This window comes from Ursus arctos, unplaced genomic scaffold (genome assembly GCF_023065955.2).
Source record: "Ursus arctos isolate Adak ecotype North America unplaced genomic scaffold, UrsArc2.0 scaffold_14, whole genome shotgun sequence".
NCBI lineage: Eukaryota > Metazoa > Chordata > Mammalia > Carnivora > Ursidae > Ursus > Ursus arctos.
In genome coordinates, this window is record NW_026622808.1 from 27968814 (window position 1) to 27987476 (window position 18663).

At 58.2% G+C, this 18663-nt stretch overlaps 2 protein-coding genes across 3 annotated transcripts; one reads left to right on the forward strand and one right to left on the reverse strand.

Moving 5' to 3' along the window:
- The first annotated feature begins 66 nt into the window (after positions 1–66).
- On the forward strand, positions 67–7013 carry ARRDC2 (arrestin domain containing 2). Of its 2 annotated transcripts, none has more exons than XM_026500506.4 (8): positions 67–380; positions 3388–3454; positions 3674–3821; positions 4567–4669; positions 4758–5014; positions 5129–5291; positions 5560–5717; positions 5943–7013. In XM_026500506.4, the coding sequence occupies exons 1-8, from the start codon at positions 122–124 to the stop codon at positions 5994–5996; spliced, it is 1209 nt and encodes a 402-aa protein (XP_026356291.1). In that variant the 5' UTR covers positions 67–121; the 3' UTR covers positions 5997–7013. The 2 variants fall into 2 exon arrangements, with proteins under 2 accessions (XP_026356291.1, XP_026356290.1); XM_026500505.4 differs by lacking the exon at positions 67–380 and adding an exon at positions 388–3307.
- Positions 7014–13748: 6735 nt separating this feature from the next.
- On the reverse strand, positions 13749–16639 carry LOC123001190 (small nuclear ribonucleoprotein G-like). The gene is given in 2 exon segments (XM_044385136.2): positions 13749–13778; positions 16418–16639. Coding segments are annotated over 2 exon segments (219 nt in total). The 5' UTR covers positions 16607–16639.
- Between the last annotated feature and the right edge of the window lie 2024 nt (positions 16640–18663).

The window sequence follows — 18663 nt, forward strand, 5'->3', positions numbered from 1 at the left end:
AGGGCGCCGAGCCGCGGGAGGGCCGCAGACACGCCCCGCCGGGCGCCCGCTGGCGGCGGGCCGGGGTCGGGGCCGGGCTCCCCGCGGTGCGCCCTCCCAGCTCTGCGCCCCGGCCTGCGCCATGCGCTACGGGAGCGTGCGCAGCTTCGCGCTGGAGCTGGCCCGGGGCCCCGGCGGCGCGTACCGCGGCGGGGAGCGGCTGTGCGGCCGGGTGCTGCTGGAGGCGGTGGCGCCGCTGCGGGTGAGAGCGCTCGAGGTGGCGGCACGCGGCGGGGCGGCGACGCACTGGCTCGAGGGCCGAAGCGTGGGCGTCAGCGCGGTGTCCAGCGACTACGCGGCTGCCGAGACGTACCTGCGGCGGCGGCAGCTGCTGCTCCGAGGTGAGCCGCTCCCTCGGCGCTCCCCAGCCAGGATCCCCCGGGGCCCTCTCCCCGGGTCTGGGCGCCCCTCTCCAGTGCCTGGAGAGTTTCGACTTAGAGGCTGTGTGGTCGGGCGACTCTTTTTAAGAAGTGGAGACCTCCTCCCCAGGGTCTGGACCCTCTTGCCAGGCCACACACCCACCTACCCCCCCAACCAAACCCTCTTTCCCAGGAACCCCTCTTGGGGTCTGGGCGCCCCCCTTTCCAGAGCCGGGAAGCCCTCCACGTAAAGGCTTTGTGGCGGTGATTTCTCCCTCCCCCCCCCCCAGTCTGGAGAACCCCTGGGTACAGTCAGGACATCCTCCTGTCTGGACCCAAGGATCCCCCTTTAACTCCAGACCTGGGGTCCCTGATTTCCCAGAGAAGACCCCCATCTCACGTTCTACCAGTGCCTCCCCCCTCAGTTTACCACTAGCTCTCACAGGAATGAATTCAAACGTGGGTGGGGAGTTCTGGTGGTATTTGCAGGTAGGTTTGCATCCCCGAGAGGGAGGAGACTTGGGGTGGGGTCAGATCAGGCAGAGAGGACTCCCAGCTGTCTCCCAGGGGTCTCCCAGCTCTGAACTTCAGTCCCTCACACTCAGGCCCCACAGCCGGTCAGGAGCAGGCCAGGGGTGAGTCTGTGCCTCAGCACTGAGCTATGTTTGCTGTGGATGATGTCGGCTCCCCGCGTGGCCTTACCACCCCCTCCGCTAAGCCAGACCTCAGTATACTCTTCTGTAAAACGGGCAGAGGCAGGGCCGTACACAGTAGCTCCTTTGCCCGCAGCCTTTCAGCCTTAGCCCAACAGCCCCAGATGTGGGGACTCTCCCCTTACTAGCTGTGGAAACCCAGGCCTAGAGGGCCCTAGGGCAGGACAGGAAGAGGCCCCAGAGGCACTTCCTTTCCCCTGAGACTTAAGGGAAATTGGTCACACCCCTGGTCCCACTCTACCAGCTGCTTTATTAAGACACTGGGGTGAAGCTTGCAGAACTGCTGCGTAACCTCAGGTGAGGCCCTTTGGGCCTCTGGGGACCCATCTGTGAAAAGGACTTACCACATCCTCCACCCCCACCTGGGCTTACAGCCTGCAGGGCTCCACTTGGCCCTGGGAGAAGGTACTAGCCTTTCATTTCAATCCCAGAGTCCCCTCCTCCATGCAGCCTTCCAAGCTGATCGCTGTGTCTACAGCCTCTGCTCCTCCCTTCGGTGCTGCTCTGACCCACTGCTTCTGTGGCCACTCTGACTGCAGGGGACCATGCCCTGTTATGACTCCCCCCCCCCCCGGGGGTTCCGAGGCCTCAGGAGGTTCCCAGGGCCATCTGAAGGCACCTCAAAGGCGGCCTCCAGGAGTGGGTTCGAGCAGCTACGCATGTCTCTGCCACCAGAGGGCGCCGGCGCCCTACAGACCGCGACCAGGAACGCCTTCCCTCAGAAACGCTCTTTGAGGTTCTTTGAGTAAACTGAGGACCAGAGAGGAGTCATACCTTTTAGAGGGTACACCGCAGCCCTGGCCCCTGGGGTTCCTAGGACGTCCCCTCCGCTTGGCTCTATCTGTGAGGGAACTGGGGCTGGAGGGGTGCCAGGAGCGGGCCAAGGGCTACGCCTCGGAGGCTTGTAGGAGTTTGCTGGTGCCAGGAGCGGGCCAAGGGCTACGCCTCGGAGGCTTGTAGGAGTTTGCTGGGGAAGGTATTTACTGTTATTGAGCCGGTGGACATCAAGTTGCGACAGGAACATCGGGTGGTGGGAACAGCTTGGGCAAAGCGCTGAGGCGTGACCGAGTGGCGACATGTGGGGAGTGGGTTGATGACCTGGGAGCGAGGCTCTCTGGAGGGGGAGGGTGTCCGAGCATGGGCTACACCGTGATTCATGCACACAATACTCAGAGGTCGGGGCCGGTTTTCTTCTGGCTCTGCAAACGACGAACGTGGAAACTTAGGCTCAAGAGGTGATCTCTAGCCCGGGGTCATCCAGCTCAGCGGGATTCGAATCGCAAGAGGCGGGCAGCAGGTGCCCAAGCAGAGCGAGGCCCTACCCACTTCCTCCTCCTTCCCCCATCGCTCAGAGCGGGCAGCTGACGCCCAGTCTAGTCCCAGGCTGTCAAGGCCCCGATTGCGGCCAGGCCATTCCACAGCCTTCCCGCTCGGGGCTGGACATGCCTCGAGTCAGATCTGCAAGTGGTGGCCAGTTGATGAGTAAACCTAGTGGCAGAGTGTTCTTGCTGGGTGACCTCAAGCCCGGGGCCCAACTCCGGCCCTAAGCTTCCCTCCCTTTACCCCCGGGGTCCGCGAGAGACAGGCTGTGGACCGCGATGCTTGTTGCACGCTGGGGTCCACGAGAGTAGAGGACAGGTGCAGAGTTTGTTATTTTGTTCCACGCCTGGGCGGAGCCACGCCCTCGCCTCGCCATTGGCGTATTCTTTTCTGGGGGTGGGGCCCGCGTTTCGCCCCGCCCCGCCCGCCGTATAAAGGCAGCGCCGGCGCAGGGCGCACAGGAATTTCTGACCCGGTCCGCAAGTGCGCCTGCGCGCCCCGGGCAGGTTCGCGTTCTGAGGCTGTAGCCTCCGCACCTCGCGCCGCCGCGTCGCGGGTTCGAGGCCAGGGTCTGTGCGTCGCGGGTTCGCATCCCAGGCGCGATGCTGTTCGACAAGGTGAAGGCGTTCGTGGTGCAGCTGGATGGCGCGAGCGCGGGCGTTGAGCCGGTTTTCAGCGGCGGCCAGGCCGTTGCCGGCCGGGTGCTGCTGGAGCTGGCGGGCCCGGCGCGCGTGGGCGCCCTGAAGCTGCGCGCGCGGGGCCGCGCCCACGTGCACTGGACCGAGTCGCGCAGCGCGGGCTCGAGCACCGCGTACACGCAGAGCTACAGCGAGCGTGTGGAGGTCGTGAGCCACCGTGCCACTCTTCTCGTGCCAGGTATGGGCCGGCTACCCCAGCGCGGCGCTCCTGGAACTCGGAGCGGCCGCTGAGCCTCCCCCTCTTGCTCCTACCTGCAGACACGGGAGAGACCACGACGCTGCCTCCGGGGCGCCACGAGTTCCCGTTCAGCTTCCAGCTGCCTCCGTAAGTCCTGCATCTGGGGCGCGGGATTATAGGGGAGTCCCTAAGCCTGTATCTCCTTTCAGGTTTAAGGCTCCATTGCTCAGTTTCTGGGGGCCCTCTGGACCCCAAGACTTCTCCCTCCGTGTCTCTGTCTCTCATTCTCCTAAGTCTCTGGGAGCACCCCCCACCTGCGTGTCTCTGTTTTTCTGCTCCTTGAAGTACCTTCCTTCCACCCCGCAGGACCCTGGTGACCTCATTCGAGGGTAAGCATGGCAGTGTCCGGTACTGCATCAAGGCCACCCTGCACCGGCCCTGGGTTCCTGCCCGCCGGGCAAGGAAGGTATTTACTGTTATTGAGCCGGTGGACATCAACACGCCTGCCCTACTGGTGAGTGGCAGCTCCCAGGGGAGGTGGGTTGAGAGAGCTTTGCTGGTGGGGGCCTGGCTGCTGGGTGACCCCAACTGGCTCCTCACCCCTTCACTTCCTGCACAAAGTGGGAATCCTAGCTGGGCCCTGGCAGGGAGGGAGGCAGGCATGGGAATGCTTTTGGAGTCCAGTGGAGCTGGGTGCAGATCCCACCTGCACAATTTGCTATGTGGCTCTGGGCGAGTATCTCACTCCCTCTGAGCCTCAAAGGCCTCATCCGTGAAACGGGGCACAGCCAGGGCTTGTGATAATAATGGGTTTCTGAGGACTAATTACATGCTAAGTAATTAGCTCGTTCATTTCATTTTTATAAGATAGATTTCATCTGTGGATTTGTTTTTATAGACTACCTGGTTGTTAAGAAAAAAACCAGGACCCCTGGGGCGCCTGGGTACGGCAGTCGTTAAGTGTCTGCCTTCGGCTCAGGGCATGATCCCGGCGTTCTGGGATCGAGTCCCATATCGGGCTCCTCCACCGGAAGCCTGCTTTTTCCTCTCTCACTCCCCTGCTGTGTCCCTCTTTCGATGGCTGTCTCTCTGTCACATAAATAAATAAAATCTTAAAAAAAAAAAAAGAAAAAGAAAAAGAAAAAAACCAGGAACCCTGCCCCAAACCCACTCTCAGCTGGGGGTGGTCTGGAAGCTCCACAGGGGTCTGTGGTTCGTACAAAGTGACCCGTTTCTATCCTTTTTCTCCATCCCACCAGGCCCCTCAGGCCGGAGCTCTGGAGAAGGTCGCCCGATCCTGGTACAGCAGCCGTGGTCTCGTCTCCCTCTCCGCCAAAATCGACCGAAAGGGTTACACACCAGGTATCGGGCGGGCGGGGCCGGATGGGGAAGAGGGCTGGCCTCAGGGCTGCAGATGGGGAATCTGATGCCCCCCCGTGCCCCACCTCAGGTGAGGTCATCCCAGTCTTCGCGGAGATTGACAATGGCTCTACGCGCCCCGTGCTTCCTCGGGCAGCAGTGGTCCAGACACAGACCTTCATGGCTCGAGGTGCCCGCAAGCAGAAACGAGCCGTGGTGGCCAGTCTCGCGGGCGAGCCCGTGGGCCCCGGGCGGCGGGCGCTGTGGCAGGGCCGGGCGCTGCGGATCCCCCCTGTGGGTCCTTCTATCCTGCACTGCCGGGTGCTGCACGTGGACTACTCCCTCAAGGTAGAGTGTCTCGTTGGTCCGAGGAGGGCAGGGGCGGCTGCATCTGGCCGGTCCCCCAGGCTAGAGTTCCCCCAAGGCTGCCTGGGCCCCCGCCCTCATGGCTCGTTCCCCCAGGTCTGCGTGGACATCCCTGGCACATCCAAGTTGCTCCTGGAGCTGCCGCTGGTCATCGGCACCATCCCCCTGCACCCTTTCGGGAGCCGCTCCTCCAGCGTGGGCAGCCACACCAGCTTCCTGCTGGACTGGGGGCTGGGAGCCCTGCCAGAGCGGCCTGAGGGTGAGCTCCCCATCCTGCTGAAGGGGGCTGGGTGGGCAGAGAGGCGGCTGCTAGGCAGACTCTCCCTCCCCCAGCCTCAGTGCCCCCATCTGTCAAAGGGCACAGTAGTGATTATGCTGGCGGCCACAGGTTCCCCCCAGAATCTCAGCCTGAGGCCCCACAGCCCGGCAACCCCAGAATCGGTGCAAGCCAGCTCCTGGCCATTGTCCCCGATTCTGGGGCTCCCCTTCTCTGTCAGCCTCACCCACCCCATCTCTCTCACTTGCAGCCCCGCCCCAGTACTCAGAGGTGGTGGCAGACGGGGAGGTGGCAGCCGTGGGGCAGAGCCCCTTCCCACCACTGCAAGACACTGACCTGAGCCTCGAAGGGCCCTTCTTCGCCTATATCCAGGAATTCCGCTACCGCCCACCACCCCTGTACTCCGAGGTGAGCTTGGGGGTCCGAGAAGCCCCAGTGCCTCTCCAGACCCTGGGAGCCCGGGTGGGGGTGGGACTCAGATGAGTTTGGGGCCTGAGCGCGCCTTGTACCCCAGTCTGCTCCGCACGTTGCCCCCCCCAGTTGAATGTGGGAGTTGGAGATAAGCAGGGCAGCGGAGGGGTGTTTCTGAGCCTCTGGTGCCCCCCCGAGACTGGATGGGACTCTTTCTCTCAGGAGGATCCGAACCCACCCTCAGAGGCCATGAGGCCACGCTGCATGACCTGCTGAGCAGCTAGGGGAGACCTCGAGGGATGAGGTCGCACACACGCTTCCGGCCGCCATGGATATGGGGAGTGGCTGGGTCAAGAGCCGCCCCACCTGACTGCATTGAAGCTGGGGACCCCAAGTCTCAGAGTGGGGCCCGGCTTTCTGACATCACGCAGGACAGAGGAAGAGCCAGTGTGGAATCTGATTTATCTGGACCGGTCCTCGTAAGGCATCATACGCCCATCGTCGGATCCTGTTGGTCTATGCCGGCCCGTGGACAAGCGTAGGAGCCTCTCGTCTGGGAGACATAGCCAGACATAAATACTTCCAGTCTCGTGGGCCCAGAGGAAGAGACCCAGGGCTGGGAGAGTTGAACAGGAACAGAGAAGGGTTCCCGGAGCAAAGGGCCTTCTAGCTGAGGCCTTGGCATACGAGTGACAGCTCAGGAGGCAGACAAGCGAAGAGGAAGAAGAAGTCGGAGAAGGTCAGAGCTGAGTGATGTTTGGAGATCACCCCCTCTGGGGCTCAGAGAGCAGGTGCCTCCGTTGAGGCCACATGGCAAGGTCTGGCAGGCAAGAGGGCCCAGGAATGGGGCATTTGAGGATGCGGGTCACTGAAGCTATGTGGGACCTGTGGGTAGCAGGGACATGTGCTCCAGCCTTTGAAAGCCAGAGAGAGATTGCTGGCCCAGGCTGGGACTGCCTGGGGGCTCCTCCAAGTACTCCAAGACATGAGACCTTGTCTGCGTATTATATGACCCTGGAAACCGGGTTCAGGATATTCAGCCAGGCCCTGGGGACAGAGGTCAGCCTGGGGTAACAGCAGGCCCAGTGCAGCTCTGGAAACCTCCTGCCGGGAGGGAGGGACAAAGTATGAGGGGGCAGCTGGACCAGCCCCCCGGCTTGCAGAGTCTCAGCCCCGGCTGGGGCAGGGCCCCCGCCTGGGACTCAACATTTCTGATAAGCTTTAAATTGTTCTCTTTTTTACAGTTGTTGGTTTGTTTGGTTTTTTTTTTAAATAAAAGTATGGGGAAAGAGACTGGGCTTATTGGTTTATTTCCCACAGCTGCTGAAGAAGCCCAGTGGCTTTCACCTCCACCTTGGGTCAGAATTTCCAGGATTGAGTGCCAGGCCAAGGGGGGGAGGGGTTGAGGGGCCCATTGTCCAGAAGAAGAAACTGAGGCCCAGGGACACATAGAGAGGCTGAGCTCAGGTTGGAGCTGGACCCCATTTCCCCTTCGCTAGTATAGTCGCGGAGGCTGAGAGCGTGAATGGGAGAAGGCTTTTGTTTTCAAGACACAGTTCGTATTTGGTGAAATGAACCGTTTTAAAGTGCTCAGTTCGGTGGCATTTAGTGCATTGACAGTGTGGGCACCTGTCACGTCCGTCTAGCTCCAGGACATCCCCATCACCCCAGAGGAGGCCCGGTCCCAGGAGAAGTCACTGCCCACCCCCTCCCTCACTCCTGGCACCCACTGACCTGTGGATTTGCCTGTTCTAGACGTTTCCTACACATGGGATAAGACTCTGTTTGGCCTCGTTTGTGTCTGGCTTCCGACTCAGCTTAAATTTCCATGGTAAGTTTCATCCACATGGTAGCCTGTGTCATGTTTCATTCCTTTTTATGGCCAAATAATATTCTGTTGTGTGGATGGACTCCCATTTTGATTGTCCCTTCACCCCTTGATAGACTTTTGGGTCTTTCCCACCTTTTGGCGATTGTGAATAGGGCTGCCCTGGACATGGGTATGCAAGGATACGCATCGTTGAGTACGCACTGGGCTTTCAGGCAGCCCTGCGGCACGGAGATTGTGTCTTCCAGAGTTGAAAGTAGGGAAAGTGAGTCCAACAGGGTGAGGTGACCCGTGCAGGGTCCGGAGTCGCCGCTCAGAACCCCTACGCTTCACAGATCAGCGTGAAACTGATGGACCCTGGTGGTCCTCCCTGCGGGGCCGGCACTCAGGCCCCGCCCCAGACTCGAGGCCCCACCCTCCTTGGGGCGGGGCCAAGTTAGAACCCCATCTAATAGCTCTAGCTGGGCTCACAGTTTGCCCAAGGCAGTGAAAATTAACTGGCAGTCTGGGATGACCATTTGCAGGGCGAAGGGGCAGGGATGAGGATGGGGGGCCCCGGGGTTGGACACTGGCAGGTCTGGGTTCAGGCTTAGCTCTCTGAGTGACCAAGGGCAAGTCACTTGCTTCTACGCCAGTTTCCTCCTCTGGGACTCTGGGGCATCTCTCCGCCACAGCCTCAACTGCCTCCCATCCCTGGTCTGAATTTGGGTCCTGATTTCCACTTGCTTCTGGTCCTGGGGTTTACCTAGCCCTCCCTGTCCAGCAGCATCTGCCCTGAGCAGCTGACCTGGCATCAAGTTCAGAGCCTGTCAGATTGGGGGTTCCTCTGGGTCCAGCAGAGGGGAGATGTACCCACACAGCACAGTCACCCCAGACCCCCAACATAGCAGCCTCAGGAAGGGGTAAGTTGCCGGATCCATGTTCTCAAGCCGAGAAGAGTCTAAGGTGTCTGTCACAACAGCTGATGGGGGTACGGTTTTACAAAAGGTTTCCCCCGGCAGGCTTGGGAGGACAAGCCACCTCATGTCCCCAGAACTCCTGCGTCTGCAACTGTCTGGAACCTGATCCCTGGAAGAGGTGGATTATCTGGTTCAGATAAATGAAAACCAGAATGGAGCAGGCTTGGGTGGTCCAGAATTCAGGGAACTCCCTGAGCACAGAGTGAGGCCCACAGGATATAGAGGAGGGTAGCCAACTATTCTCCTAAAATAAAATCCCACCCCTCTCTAGGCCCCTAAGATCTCTCACCCACCTCTCCTTCCAGCTTCCCCTGGATCCCTGACTGCCACTCAGATACCCCATGCTGGCTCCTACCTCAGGACCTTTGTACATGTGGTTCCCTCTGCTGAAAGGCTCTTCTCTAGGACTGGCTCCTCTCTACATCCCAGCCTCATCTTTTCAGGAAACACCCCAACCTCCTCGCTAAACGTGCTGCTCTCCGTTACTCCCTCTTCCATCCCCCTGTCCTATTGTCTTCATAGCCCTCATCACAATCTGAAATTTTTTCTAAAGATTTTATTTATTTATTTGACAGAGAGACAGCGAGAGAGGGAACACAAGCAGGGGGAGTGGGAGAGGGAGAAGCAGGCTTCCCGCTGAGCAGGGAGTCCATCGCGAGGCTCGATCCCAGGACCCTGGGATCATGACCTGACCTGAAGGCAGACACTTAACGACTCAGCCACCCATGTGCCCCTACTCTCTGAAATTTTTATTTAGATATTCTCTTGTTTGTCTGAAGCTTTGAGGACAGGGCTGGGGCAGGGCTGTGTCCCTGGCCCCAGCACACAGCAGGCATGAGAGGCATGAGGAGGGTTGTTGACTGAAGGAGACCCCTCCCAACTCTGGTGTGGACCAAAATTCTGATGGGGGTGGGGGTGTTACCGCCTTACATTGTTCCCAGGAACCCCTAGAATCAGAACTTGTCACCCTTTCAGAAGTCAAACACCGGGTCTCTTCTCTGTCTCTGACTCACCCTCCTTTCCCCCGCACTCCTCCTCTCCATGTTGTTTTCGCACTGTCCCTTTTGCTCGCTGTTCTTGTCAGTCCCTCACTGTCTCTGTCTCCCCGGTCTCTGTCTCTGCCTCACCATCTCTGCATCTCTCTCTGTCACTCATTTCTTTGGCTCTGTCTCTGGCTCGCCATCTCTCTTGGTTATCTCTCTGCCTCTCTCCGTCTCTGACTCCTTCACCCCCTCTGTCTCCTCTCCTGGCCTGGCCAGGCCCCTGGGCCATGGGGTGACAGGCAGGCAGGGCGCCCTCCGCTTGTTTTCCCGCCCTTGCTGGCAGGGGGCCCAGCTGGGCTGCTGTTCAGGAATCCTCCAGCTGCCCGGCTCCAGCCACCAGGCACAGCCGCTGGCCTCTCCTCCCAGCACATTCTGTCCCGAGCAGGGAGCACTGGGGGTGGGTGGGGTGGGAATGGAGGGTTCCCGTCAGGCTCCAGTTACAGGACAGCCCGTCCTCGTGGCCTTGCTCCCCACCAGTGCTGCCCCCTGATGCCTCCCCTCCCTACTTTGGGGCTTAGATCTTCCTGAATGGGTCCCCTCTGCCAGCTCATCCCTACCTCAGGGGCTTTGCACCTGCTGGGCCTTCTACCTGAAGCTCCCTCTCCCCAGATATGCCCAGGACCTTCTCCCTGGCAGCCTTCAGATCACAGATCACCTCCTCAGGGCGTCTTCCCTGTCTCTGTGCCAGAACGCCCCGCCATTCCCCTACTCCTGTCCTGATGCCTTTTGCTTCCTGATCTTTCCCCTTCCTTGGAGTTCTGTATTTACTTGTTTGTCGGTCTGGTGTCTGTTACCCCAGAGTCCTGCTGTATCCCCCGCACTGGGCGCGCACTAGGTGCTCAGGGCATAGTTTAGAGTCCACGCCATTTCATCCCAAAGCTCAGCTCTGCCTTGGCCTCCCAGGCTCCCACACACGGCTCCCCTCCCGCCGGCTGACCAACCCCCCGGCCCCGCCTCCTCCTGACCCTGCGGGCCCCCGCCGTTCCCTGCACATACCTCCTGCCGGTGCCCCCTTCGCCCCCAACACACCAGCAATACCCCAGCCTCCCAGCCTCCCATCTGCTCCCGGGGAGTTTCCTCCCGATGCACCTTTTCCAGCCGGGGGCTGGGTCTCTCTGTCTTTTAGGCCCACTGGGCTCCACGCGGGGGCTGCTGGGACGTACACATACGCACACGCACGTAGAGACGCGTGCGCACGCACGGAGACACAGAAATAGGCCCACGAACTCGGGCGCACACAGCCTAGACCTTGATGAACACGGACCCGCGTGCACGTGCGTGCACATGCGCATAAAGCACGCCAACAGGTGCGACAGTACGGACCACACCGGGGGCCACGGCCCTGGGAGGGGGCTTGCAGGGCGTTCACGTGTGGAGTCCCCCAACTCTGAAGGGAAGCAGGAAAGATGGCCTCCGTCTCACAGGTGGGTGCAGGACGGGGGATTTGAACCCACGCCAGGGTGTGCACAGCCTTGTCTACACGCGCGCCTCTGCCTTCGCTTCCCCCACCTCATTTCTGATGTTCAAGGCCAGGAAAGTCCCCAGAAAGCATCAGACTGGGCAAGGGGCCCAGGAGGAAGAAGTGACTCAGCCAGTGGCGATCAGGGCCTGCCTCACTGGAAGACCCTTTGTGGGGGGTTTGGGGGATTCACAGAGAACAACAATAAAGGAATGGGGGGGGGTGCGGGGACAGGGTAAACAGGGCCTGCTGAGCAGGGTTAGGGAGGCTCTGCTGAGCCTGATTCACAGGTGGGGAAACTGAGGCACAGAGAACAGGTGACTTGCCCAAGACCCTCCAGCCAGGATGGGGCAAGCAGAGGACCCCTTAGTCCTTGGTCAAAGGTTTTTGTGGTCTTGTAGATATTCTCCCTGCCTGCCTGTCGGTGGACAAATGGAGCCAGGTCCACGTGGTGGCTCCACATGTGGACATGTGACCAGGTCTGGCCAATTAGAGCCTTTTGCCACCAGAGACGCAGGGATTCGTTCAGGAATAAGCATGTGACTCTGAGTGGGCGAATCACCGTGGGAGTTTGGGGGGTCCTGGAGGTGAGAATAGGAGCCATCTTTGCTACCATAAAGAGGGGCAGAACAGAGAGTCCCAAGGTCATTGTGGTGGAATCCACAGACACCCCTAGCCCTGTGGAGTGAGGGTGGAGCCAGAGGGAAGGGACAAGGGCTGGAGGGCCCTGGGAGGGCTTCCAGGAAGAGAGGACACTGGAGTTGGGGTTTTGATGGATGAAGAGGAGTTCGCCAGGGAGCTAGAGAAGGGCATTCCAGGCAGAGGGACAGCCTGTGCAACCGCAGCAGGTGAGAGAGGGCCAGGTGCATCCTCACCCATTCCTGCGGCTCTGTGGGGCTGGAGCACAGGGGGCAGCTGTAGATGTGTTTGGTTATTTGCTCCTAGGCGCCCTGACCAGCCCCTGAAGGGTGAGACCAAGTCTTTACCGGTAGCTGACGTTCCTTTAACGTTTGTTGTGTAGGTGGCCTACACGGAGGAGTGACATGGGTGGGTAGTGAATGGGAGAGTTGGGTTCATGGAGCAGGAGAGCCTGGGGCTGGGTGAGGGTGGCCCCAGGAGCCCAGGAGCAGGACCACGGTACAAAGCAGGAGGGAGCATTTCCCATTTCCCCATCTGTGAGCCCCCCAACCCCGGGCATGGTGCTCCAGGGGGAGGCAGGGTGGGGTTTAGGGTCTGGACTCCCAGCACCACCTCTTCCTTCCCGCGTGACCCCGGGATAGTGGCCGCACCTCTCTGAGCCTCGGGTTTGTCATCTGGAACCCGACTTGGCTGTTGGACCAGGTCAGAACTGGGCACAGAAACCATACAAGGTCTGTGGGCCTGGATGGGTTGTGCTGAGCCAGGGGAGGAGGGGCTGGGTCTGTCCAAAACATTCCCTCAGCAGTTCCTGGCCTCTTTGAAAACAGGAAGCCAGCTCTCAAGGGAGCCCCCAGCCGCACTTCCTGACCCTTCTCATGCCGCGTGCCGGGGGGGTGGCAGGGGTGCACACACACTTGTGTGTTTGCAAGCAGCCTGGAGGTAAACGGAGCCCACCAGTGTGCGCATGCGTGTTTGTGTGTCAGCCTTGGCTGTGGAGTTGCCCAGAGGCACGGGCATGTGTGTCGCATGTGCTTGAATGCGGGTTGACACATCTCAGCCAGTATGGGGAGCAAACGGGGGCTGGTTGGTGCATTTGCCAGTCTGAGTCTAGGTGTTGGGCGTAGTTGTCTGTCTGCAGTGGGTACTGGTGAGGGCTGGCAAGAGCTAGCTTGTGCTGGGGTATACTGCTCTCCTTTCCTTCCATCTGCCCCCTCACTCATCAGCCTCTGGGCCCCTGACTCTTCCTGGAGACTGTTCAATATGTTCCTACCTCAGGGCCTTTGCACCTGCTATGCCCACTAACCAAGCTACTCTCCCCTCCATTCCTCTCCATCTCTCAGGCCTCAGGATAATGGCCTTGGGCGGGTCACTCCCTCCTACTTCTTGACTGTTCCCCTGCCCTTCCTTGAATCTGGACTCAGCTTTGACCACTTCCCTCTGCATCCTAGGATGTGTGGGCCCCCTCTGTAAGCCTCAGTTTATTCTCCTGTAAACTGGGGCCAAGCCTGGTGGGGTCTCACTTACTAGAGTCACCCAAAAAGTGGAAAAGGCTGGATTTAACCCTGGGCTGGCCAGATCTGACAATGCATAAAGCCTTTGTCCTTGCTCACATCAAGTGGGGGAAATACGTGAGGGTCAGGGACCGTCTGAGGTCACTCAACCGCAGGGGCCAGTTGGAGCCAGACTGGGGCCTCCTGTATGCCTCGTTCCTGGGATGCCTTTCTCTTGCTGGCAAACTTCTACTCATCCTGCAAAACCCCATCTCAAATACCACTTTACTCCAGGCCAGTCCTGACACCATAGGCTGAGGACATTTGGTATCTGGCTGTGTCTGTCCCCTCCAAACAGGCCAGGGCTGAGGCCTCTCAGTTGCATAGCCAGGAACACAAGACCGTGTTGCCCACATGCTGATTTTCTGGAGCTGACCCAGGCGCCTTCGCCATGTCCGACCCCCAGGAGGTGACTCCTGCTGCCGCATCACCCTCAGAACCTGCCAAACTCTGCGGTTTAGAAGGGCAGGCAGGATAGTCCCACTTGATCCAGAGGCCCGTGTGTTCTGGAAACTCCCCTGCCCAGGCCTGTGGTATTTCTGGCCTTGGCTCACAGCAGTTCCGTACCAGTCCGGTTCATCTGTGGAATGGACCAGAGATATTCCAAGACACAGACAGTGTAATGGGGGTTTTGTGCTGGTGTCTCAGTGCTCCAGGCCCAGGGCAGCCATGGGGGCTTTGAAACAAGGCTCAGGGGCACTTGGGTGGCTCAGTCAGCTAAGCGTGGCTTCAGCTCGGGTCATGAACCCAGGGTCCTGGGATCAAACCCCACATCGGGCTCTCTGCTCAGCAGGAAGCCTGCTTCTCCCTCTCCCTCTGCCTGCTGCTCCCCCTGCTTGTGCTGTCTCTCTCTCTCTCTGACAAATAAAGAAATAAAATCTCTAGGAAGAAAGGAAGAAAGAAAAAAGAAAAGAAACAAGGCTCAGATCCCATCCCTTACATACCCTTGCCTAAGCCCACAAGGTCCTGTATGGCCTGGCCTCAGGGCCTTTGCACTTGCTGTTCCTTCTGCTCAGATTGTCCTTCCCTCACTCCTCACAAGGCTCCCACCTTCTCCTCCTCAAATCTAAGTTCAACTCTTCCCTCCTCAGAAGCCCTTCAGCCTCCCTGACCAAAGCTGCCCCATTCTCTCAGCCCTTCCCTTGTGCTTCTGGCAATTCGTAATTACGACATATTAGTGCCTTCACGGCTGTCCTCCACCTCGCTTCTGTAATGGGAGCTCCAAGGGGGGGGGGGCACAGCACCCCTCCCCCAAATAGGAGAGCCTCCCAGCATCATCTCTCACCCTTTCCTTCCAGAGTAGGCCTAGAAGGTTCCTCATTCTGGCTACATCAGCCCACAGCATCGATGGGAAATCCAAGATAAGGGGAGGTGATAGCCCTGTCCAGGCAGAGCACTCTCGGCTTCTGTCCCCATGTGGCCAGAGCGTCACATCACCCTCGGGAGAATGTCCAGCTCTTTGGCTCGGAGTTCAAGGTCCTGCCCCCGTGTGGCAAAATCCTTCCTCTTTCCTTCGCCAAATTCTTAGTTACCCTTTAGGTCTCCTCTTGGTTGCCTTTCCCCAAATGAAGTGTCAGCACAGTTAGGACACGTCAACTTGCTGTCAGAGTCCAAACACTTGCAGCCCTGAGCATGTCAGCCCATCAGGCTGCGAGTGACTCTCGCAAAGGAAGGGGACGCCTTTGCACAGCATACAAACATCGCGGACTGTTGAACCCGTCGAACTCGTGCTTCACGCAGGATGTGAACGCCGTGGACGAGAGATGACCAACAGGGTGCCAAGTGCAGTACAGAGAACGGGGACGGCCTGAGAGCTGAGAGCAGGAGTTGACACGCTTTCTCTCTAAAGTCAGATAATAAATATTCAAGGCTTTGTGGGGCAGGCAGTCTCTCTTTCAGCCACTCAACTGCCCCCTTGAAAGCAGCCAGACACGGACACCAAGGAGTGGGCGTGGCTGTGTCCCAATAAAGCTTTATTCATGGACACAGAAACTTGAATTTCAGATAGTTTTTACGTGTCACGGAATCCTCTTTTGGTTTCCATCCATTTCAAAGTGTAAAAGCTACTTGGAGGTTGCGGCCGGAGCTGTCATCGGCCGGCCCCTGGATGAGACGCTCAATGGGCAACAAAGAAAGTATCGGGCCTCGCTGTTTACAAAGCACTGGAACTCTGCTCAAAGGGCTGAGATTGAGACACTAACAGCGTCTGACCAGTGACAAACAACAGGTATCAAGACTTGATGTTTACAGAGTATTAGAATGGAGCAAGCGAGGACGGCTCACGGGGTGTCGGGACCCAGTTTAGGTTGGACCCAGCCGCTGGCTCGAGCAGCGCACTGACCAAACGGGGCACTGCTGCCCATCCTCAGAACACTGTTTACTGAGGATCAAGTGACAGGGGCCAGTGGCAGGGTATCGAGTCACAGGGCAGTCACACTGAGCCTTGGGCACTGTGACAATAGCTCTAGACACCAGCTGTTTACAGTGACATGAGACTGGCTGTTTACAGGGGACCAGCTGACCAGCTTCCGGATGCCAGAGTCCAGATGGCGGTGGGACGGGCTCCTCTGCAGGTGTCTGCCGAGGACCCTGGGCCTGGGGACCCCTCCGGCACCAGGAGTGGGAATGTGCAAAGAGTTCTTGGCCCAGGTGAGGGGAAGGTTTTTGTTCACTGAGGAGCCCGCAGGCTCATACCTGCTCTTGGGGGGCAGGACTTGAACCCGGCTGGTGTTGGATCCTAGGGTCTGGCTCGCATTCTCTCTCTGCTCATTCCTGGCTGCAACGCCTTGGGCACATCCCTTAGCCTCTCCGAGCCTGCGCTTCCCTGTCTGTAAAATGGACGTGACGACAGATCAAGGTTGCCGGAAAAAATACAGAATACCCCGTTAACATTGAATTTCAGATGAACAGCCAACACTTTTTTTTTTTTTTTTTTTTTTAGGACCTGAGTTTTATGTTGTAGTGAAACCGGTGCTACGGAGCCGGGCATGGGGTAGCAGGGGATTGCTTCTGGTGAGCATGTCCATTGTTTTTGTTTGCTTGTTTTTAAGCTTTCATTTATTTACTTGAGAGGGGGGGGGGCACAGAGGAAGTAGCAGACCCCCCGCTGAGCAGGGAGCCCGATGTGGGGACTTGATCCCAGGACCCGGGGATCATGACCAGAGCCGAAGGCAGACACTTCACCAGCTGCCAAGCGCCCCTCCCACCCATTGTTTAAGCTCGTTCCAAGGCTTCTAACAGGATGATACAATTTCCTCGTATTACCGCCGTTCCAATATTGCTCTGTAGCTCACTAGTGGCCCTCCCCACACATTCATCTCTCACAAGATTCCTAAAGGGATTGAACCCCCGCAGTATTCCCTAAGCATGTCTGCCACCATTTCATTTCACCGATAATTTCTTGTCCATAATTTTTTTTTTCAATTCAGGAGGGTGAGCTTTGCTTATGGTGTCTACTCTGTGAGCTCAAAGAGCGAGCAGTACATTTTTAGTATAAGAATATCCCAATGTTGCATGGGATTTACTTACACTAAAAACCACAAAGCAAACAAACAAGGAAATGAGATGTTTATTTGTCACATCTGCCTCTCCTCTGATGACGTCTTCGCGATAAGAGGTTGTGAAGGTCCTGAGGGGATCTCAGGCCAGGCACCGAGAAAGGGCCTGACGCATCGGAGCCCTGACGTCCACCATCCTTGTTGTCCCCAGGACCTCATCACGGGGATGAGCCCAAGCGAGGTCTGGTGATGAGCTCCTAAATGTATCATGTGTCTCTGGGGAACAGGGCCTGGGTGACAAGAATGACACCATTCAAGAGTTTCGCTAGAATGTCAGCAAGAGGCTCTGGGCCACAGGAAGGAGAGGGGGTTCTTCATTCATAGGATGTCCCAGCACCTGGAAGCCTTGAAGGGCTCAGGGGAGCTGTTGATCGAGTGTAAGATGACATTCAATAAACAGCTGTTGAATTCCCTCTCTGACTCCATCACTCTTTACTGAGTACTCGCTGTGCGCCAGGCACCTCAACCCCTGCTTGCCCAGGGCTCCCCATCAACAAGGGAGATGGATTTAATACAGTCATCACCATAAATGCAAAATCATAACTTGGACAAGACCTGCCAAAGGGAGATACTCAGGGCTGGGACCCCCCTGAGTAGGGTCTGGGAGAGCTTTCTGGAGGAGGTAACACTTGACAGAGACCTGCAGGAGGAGATTTGCAGGTACAAACAGGAAACAGAGAATCCTAGGCAGTGGGCACAGTGTGTGCAAAGGTCCTGGGGTGAGAGGGAACATAATGATTTCAGGGGCTGGCCTCATGCCACCCCCAGCTCCCTTTGACAATTTGCAGGCTCCAGTAGATAGTCAAGGCTAAGTGTAGGATGGTCAGGGTCGCCTGGCAATTCAGGCAGGATGTGGTGCCCTCGACCGCCACAGGCGGAAGGCCAAAAGTCTGAACATACCCTTGGCCAGGGGACCAGGGGAGAGTGGGGGGGAGGGGGGCAGCAGGTGAGGTGAACAGCACCCAGCCCCGCCTCTGCACGGAAATTTCCTGAGCCACCTGCCTGCCCAGTGCACCCTCTTCTGCCATGTTGCCATGGCTACCTCCCAGGACACAGAGCAGGAAGAACGAGATAAGACCACAAGCTGCTGGGCGGAGTCAGAAGGCAGAGAGAAGAGCTTTGGGATGCCCAGCAGCCAACTCTCAGGACTGAGAACCAGGGCCGGGATGGCAACAGTAGCAACCACAGCCATCACAGCTGCTAAAGCCTAAAAGTGCCCAGCCCAGCCTTGCTGGGAGCTACCTCTAATAGCCACAAAAGCTCCCAGCAGGCTGGTCCCAGAAGTATCCCCATTTTACAGACAGGAAGACTGAGATTCAGAAGGACAAAGCTACCGGATGAGGGCTCCCGGTGACCCCATGATGCAGCAAATCTTCGTTCAGGCTGCTATGACAAGCTACCACAGAATGGGGGGCTTAAACAGTAAACATGGACTTCTCGAGGTTCTGGAGGCTGGCAAGTCCAAGGTCAAGGTGCTGGCAGATCTGGTGTCTGGTGAGGGCTGCTTCTGGGTTTGTGGACGCCCACCTGCTCACGGCGTCCAGCCACGGCAGAAAGCAGGGAAAGGAAGGCAGCTTACCTGTGTCTCTTCTTTCTTAGGGCACTAATCCCATCATGGGGGCTCCCCCCCCCCATGACCTAATCACCTCTCCAAGCCTCCCCCCAACACCATCACGTTGGGGATCAGGACTTCAATTTACGAATGTTAGGGGGACACAAACATTCAGTCTATAGCAACACCCACCTTTCCCTTTTATCCTCACTTTTGAGGTGAGAAGATGGAGGCCCAGGGTCCAGGGCTGGAATCAGGGTCACTGGACCCTCTTGGGCATTTGTCTCTGGTCTCAGTAGTACTAGCTATAAAATGGGGCTTTGGCCAATTGCCAATATCCATAGGCAGACCTCCAC

Bases quoted from the DNA above. Each gene is read 5' to 3' on its own strand.
- ARRDC2 (XM_026500505.4), top strand. From the start codon at position 3,034: ATGCTGTTCGACAAGGTGAAGGCGTTCGTGGTGCAGCTGGATGGCGCG. The intron at 5,015-5,128 runs GTAGAGTGTCTC...TCGTTCCCCCAG, and splicing joins ACGTGGACTACTCCCTCAAG to GTCTGCGTGGACATCCCTGG. The intron at 5,718-5,942 runs GTGAGCTTGGGG...TCTTTCTCTCAG, and splicing joins CACCACCCCTGTACTCCGAG to GAGGATCCGAACCCACCCTC.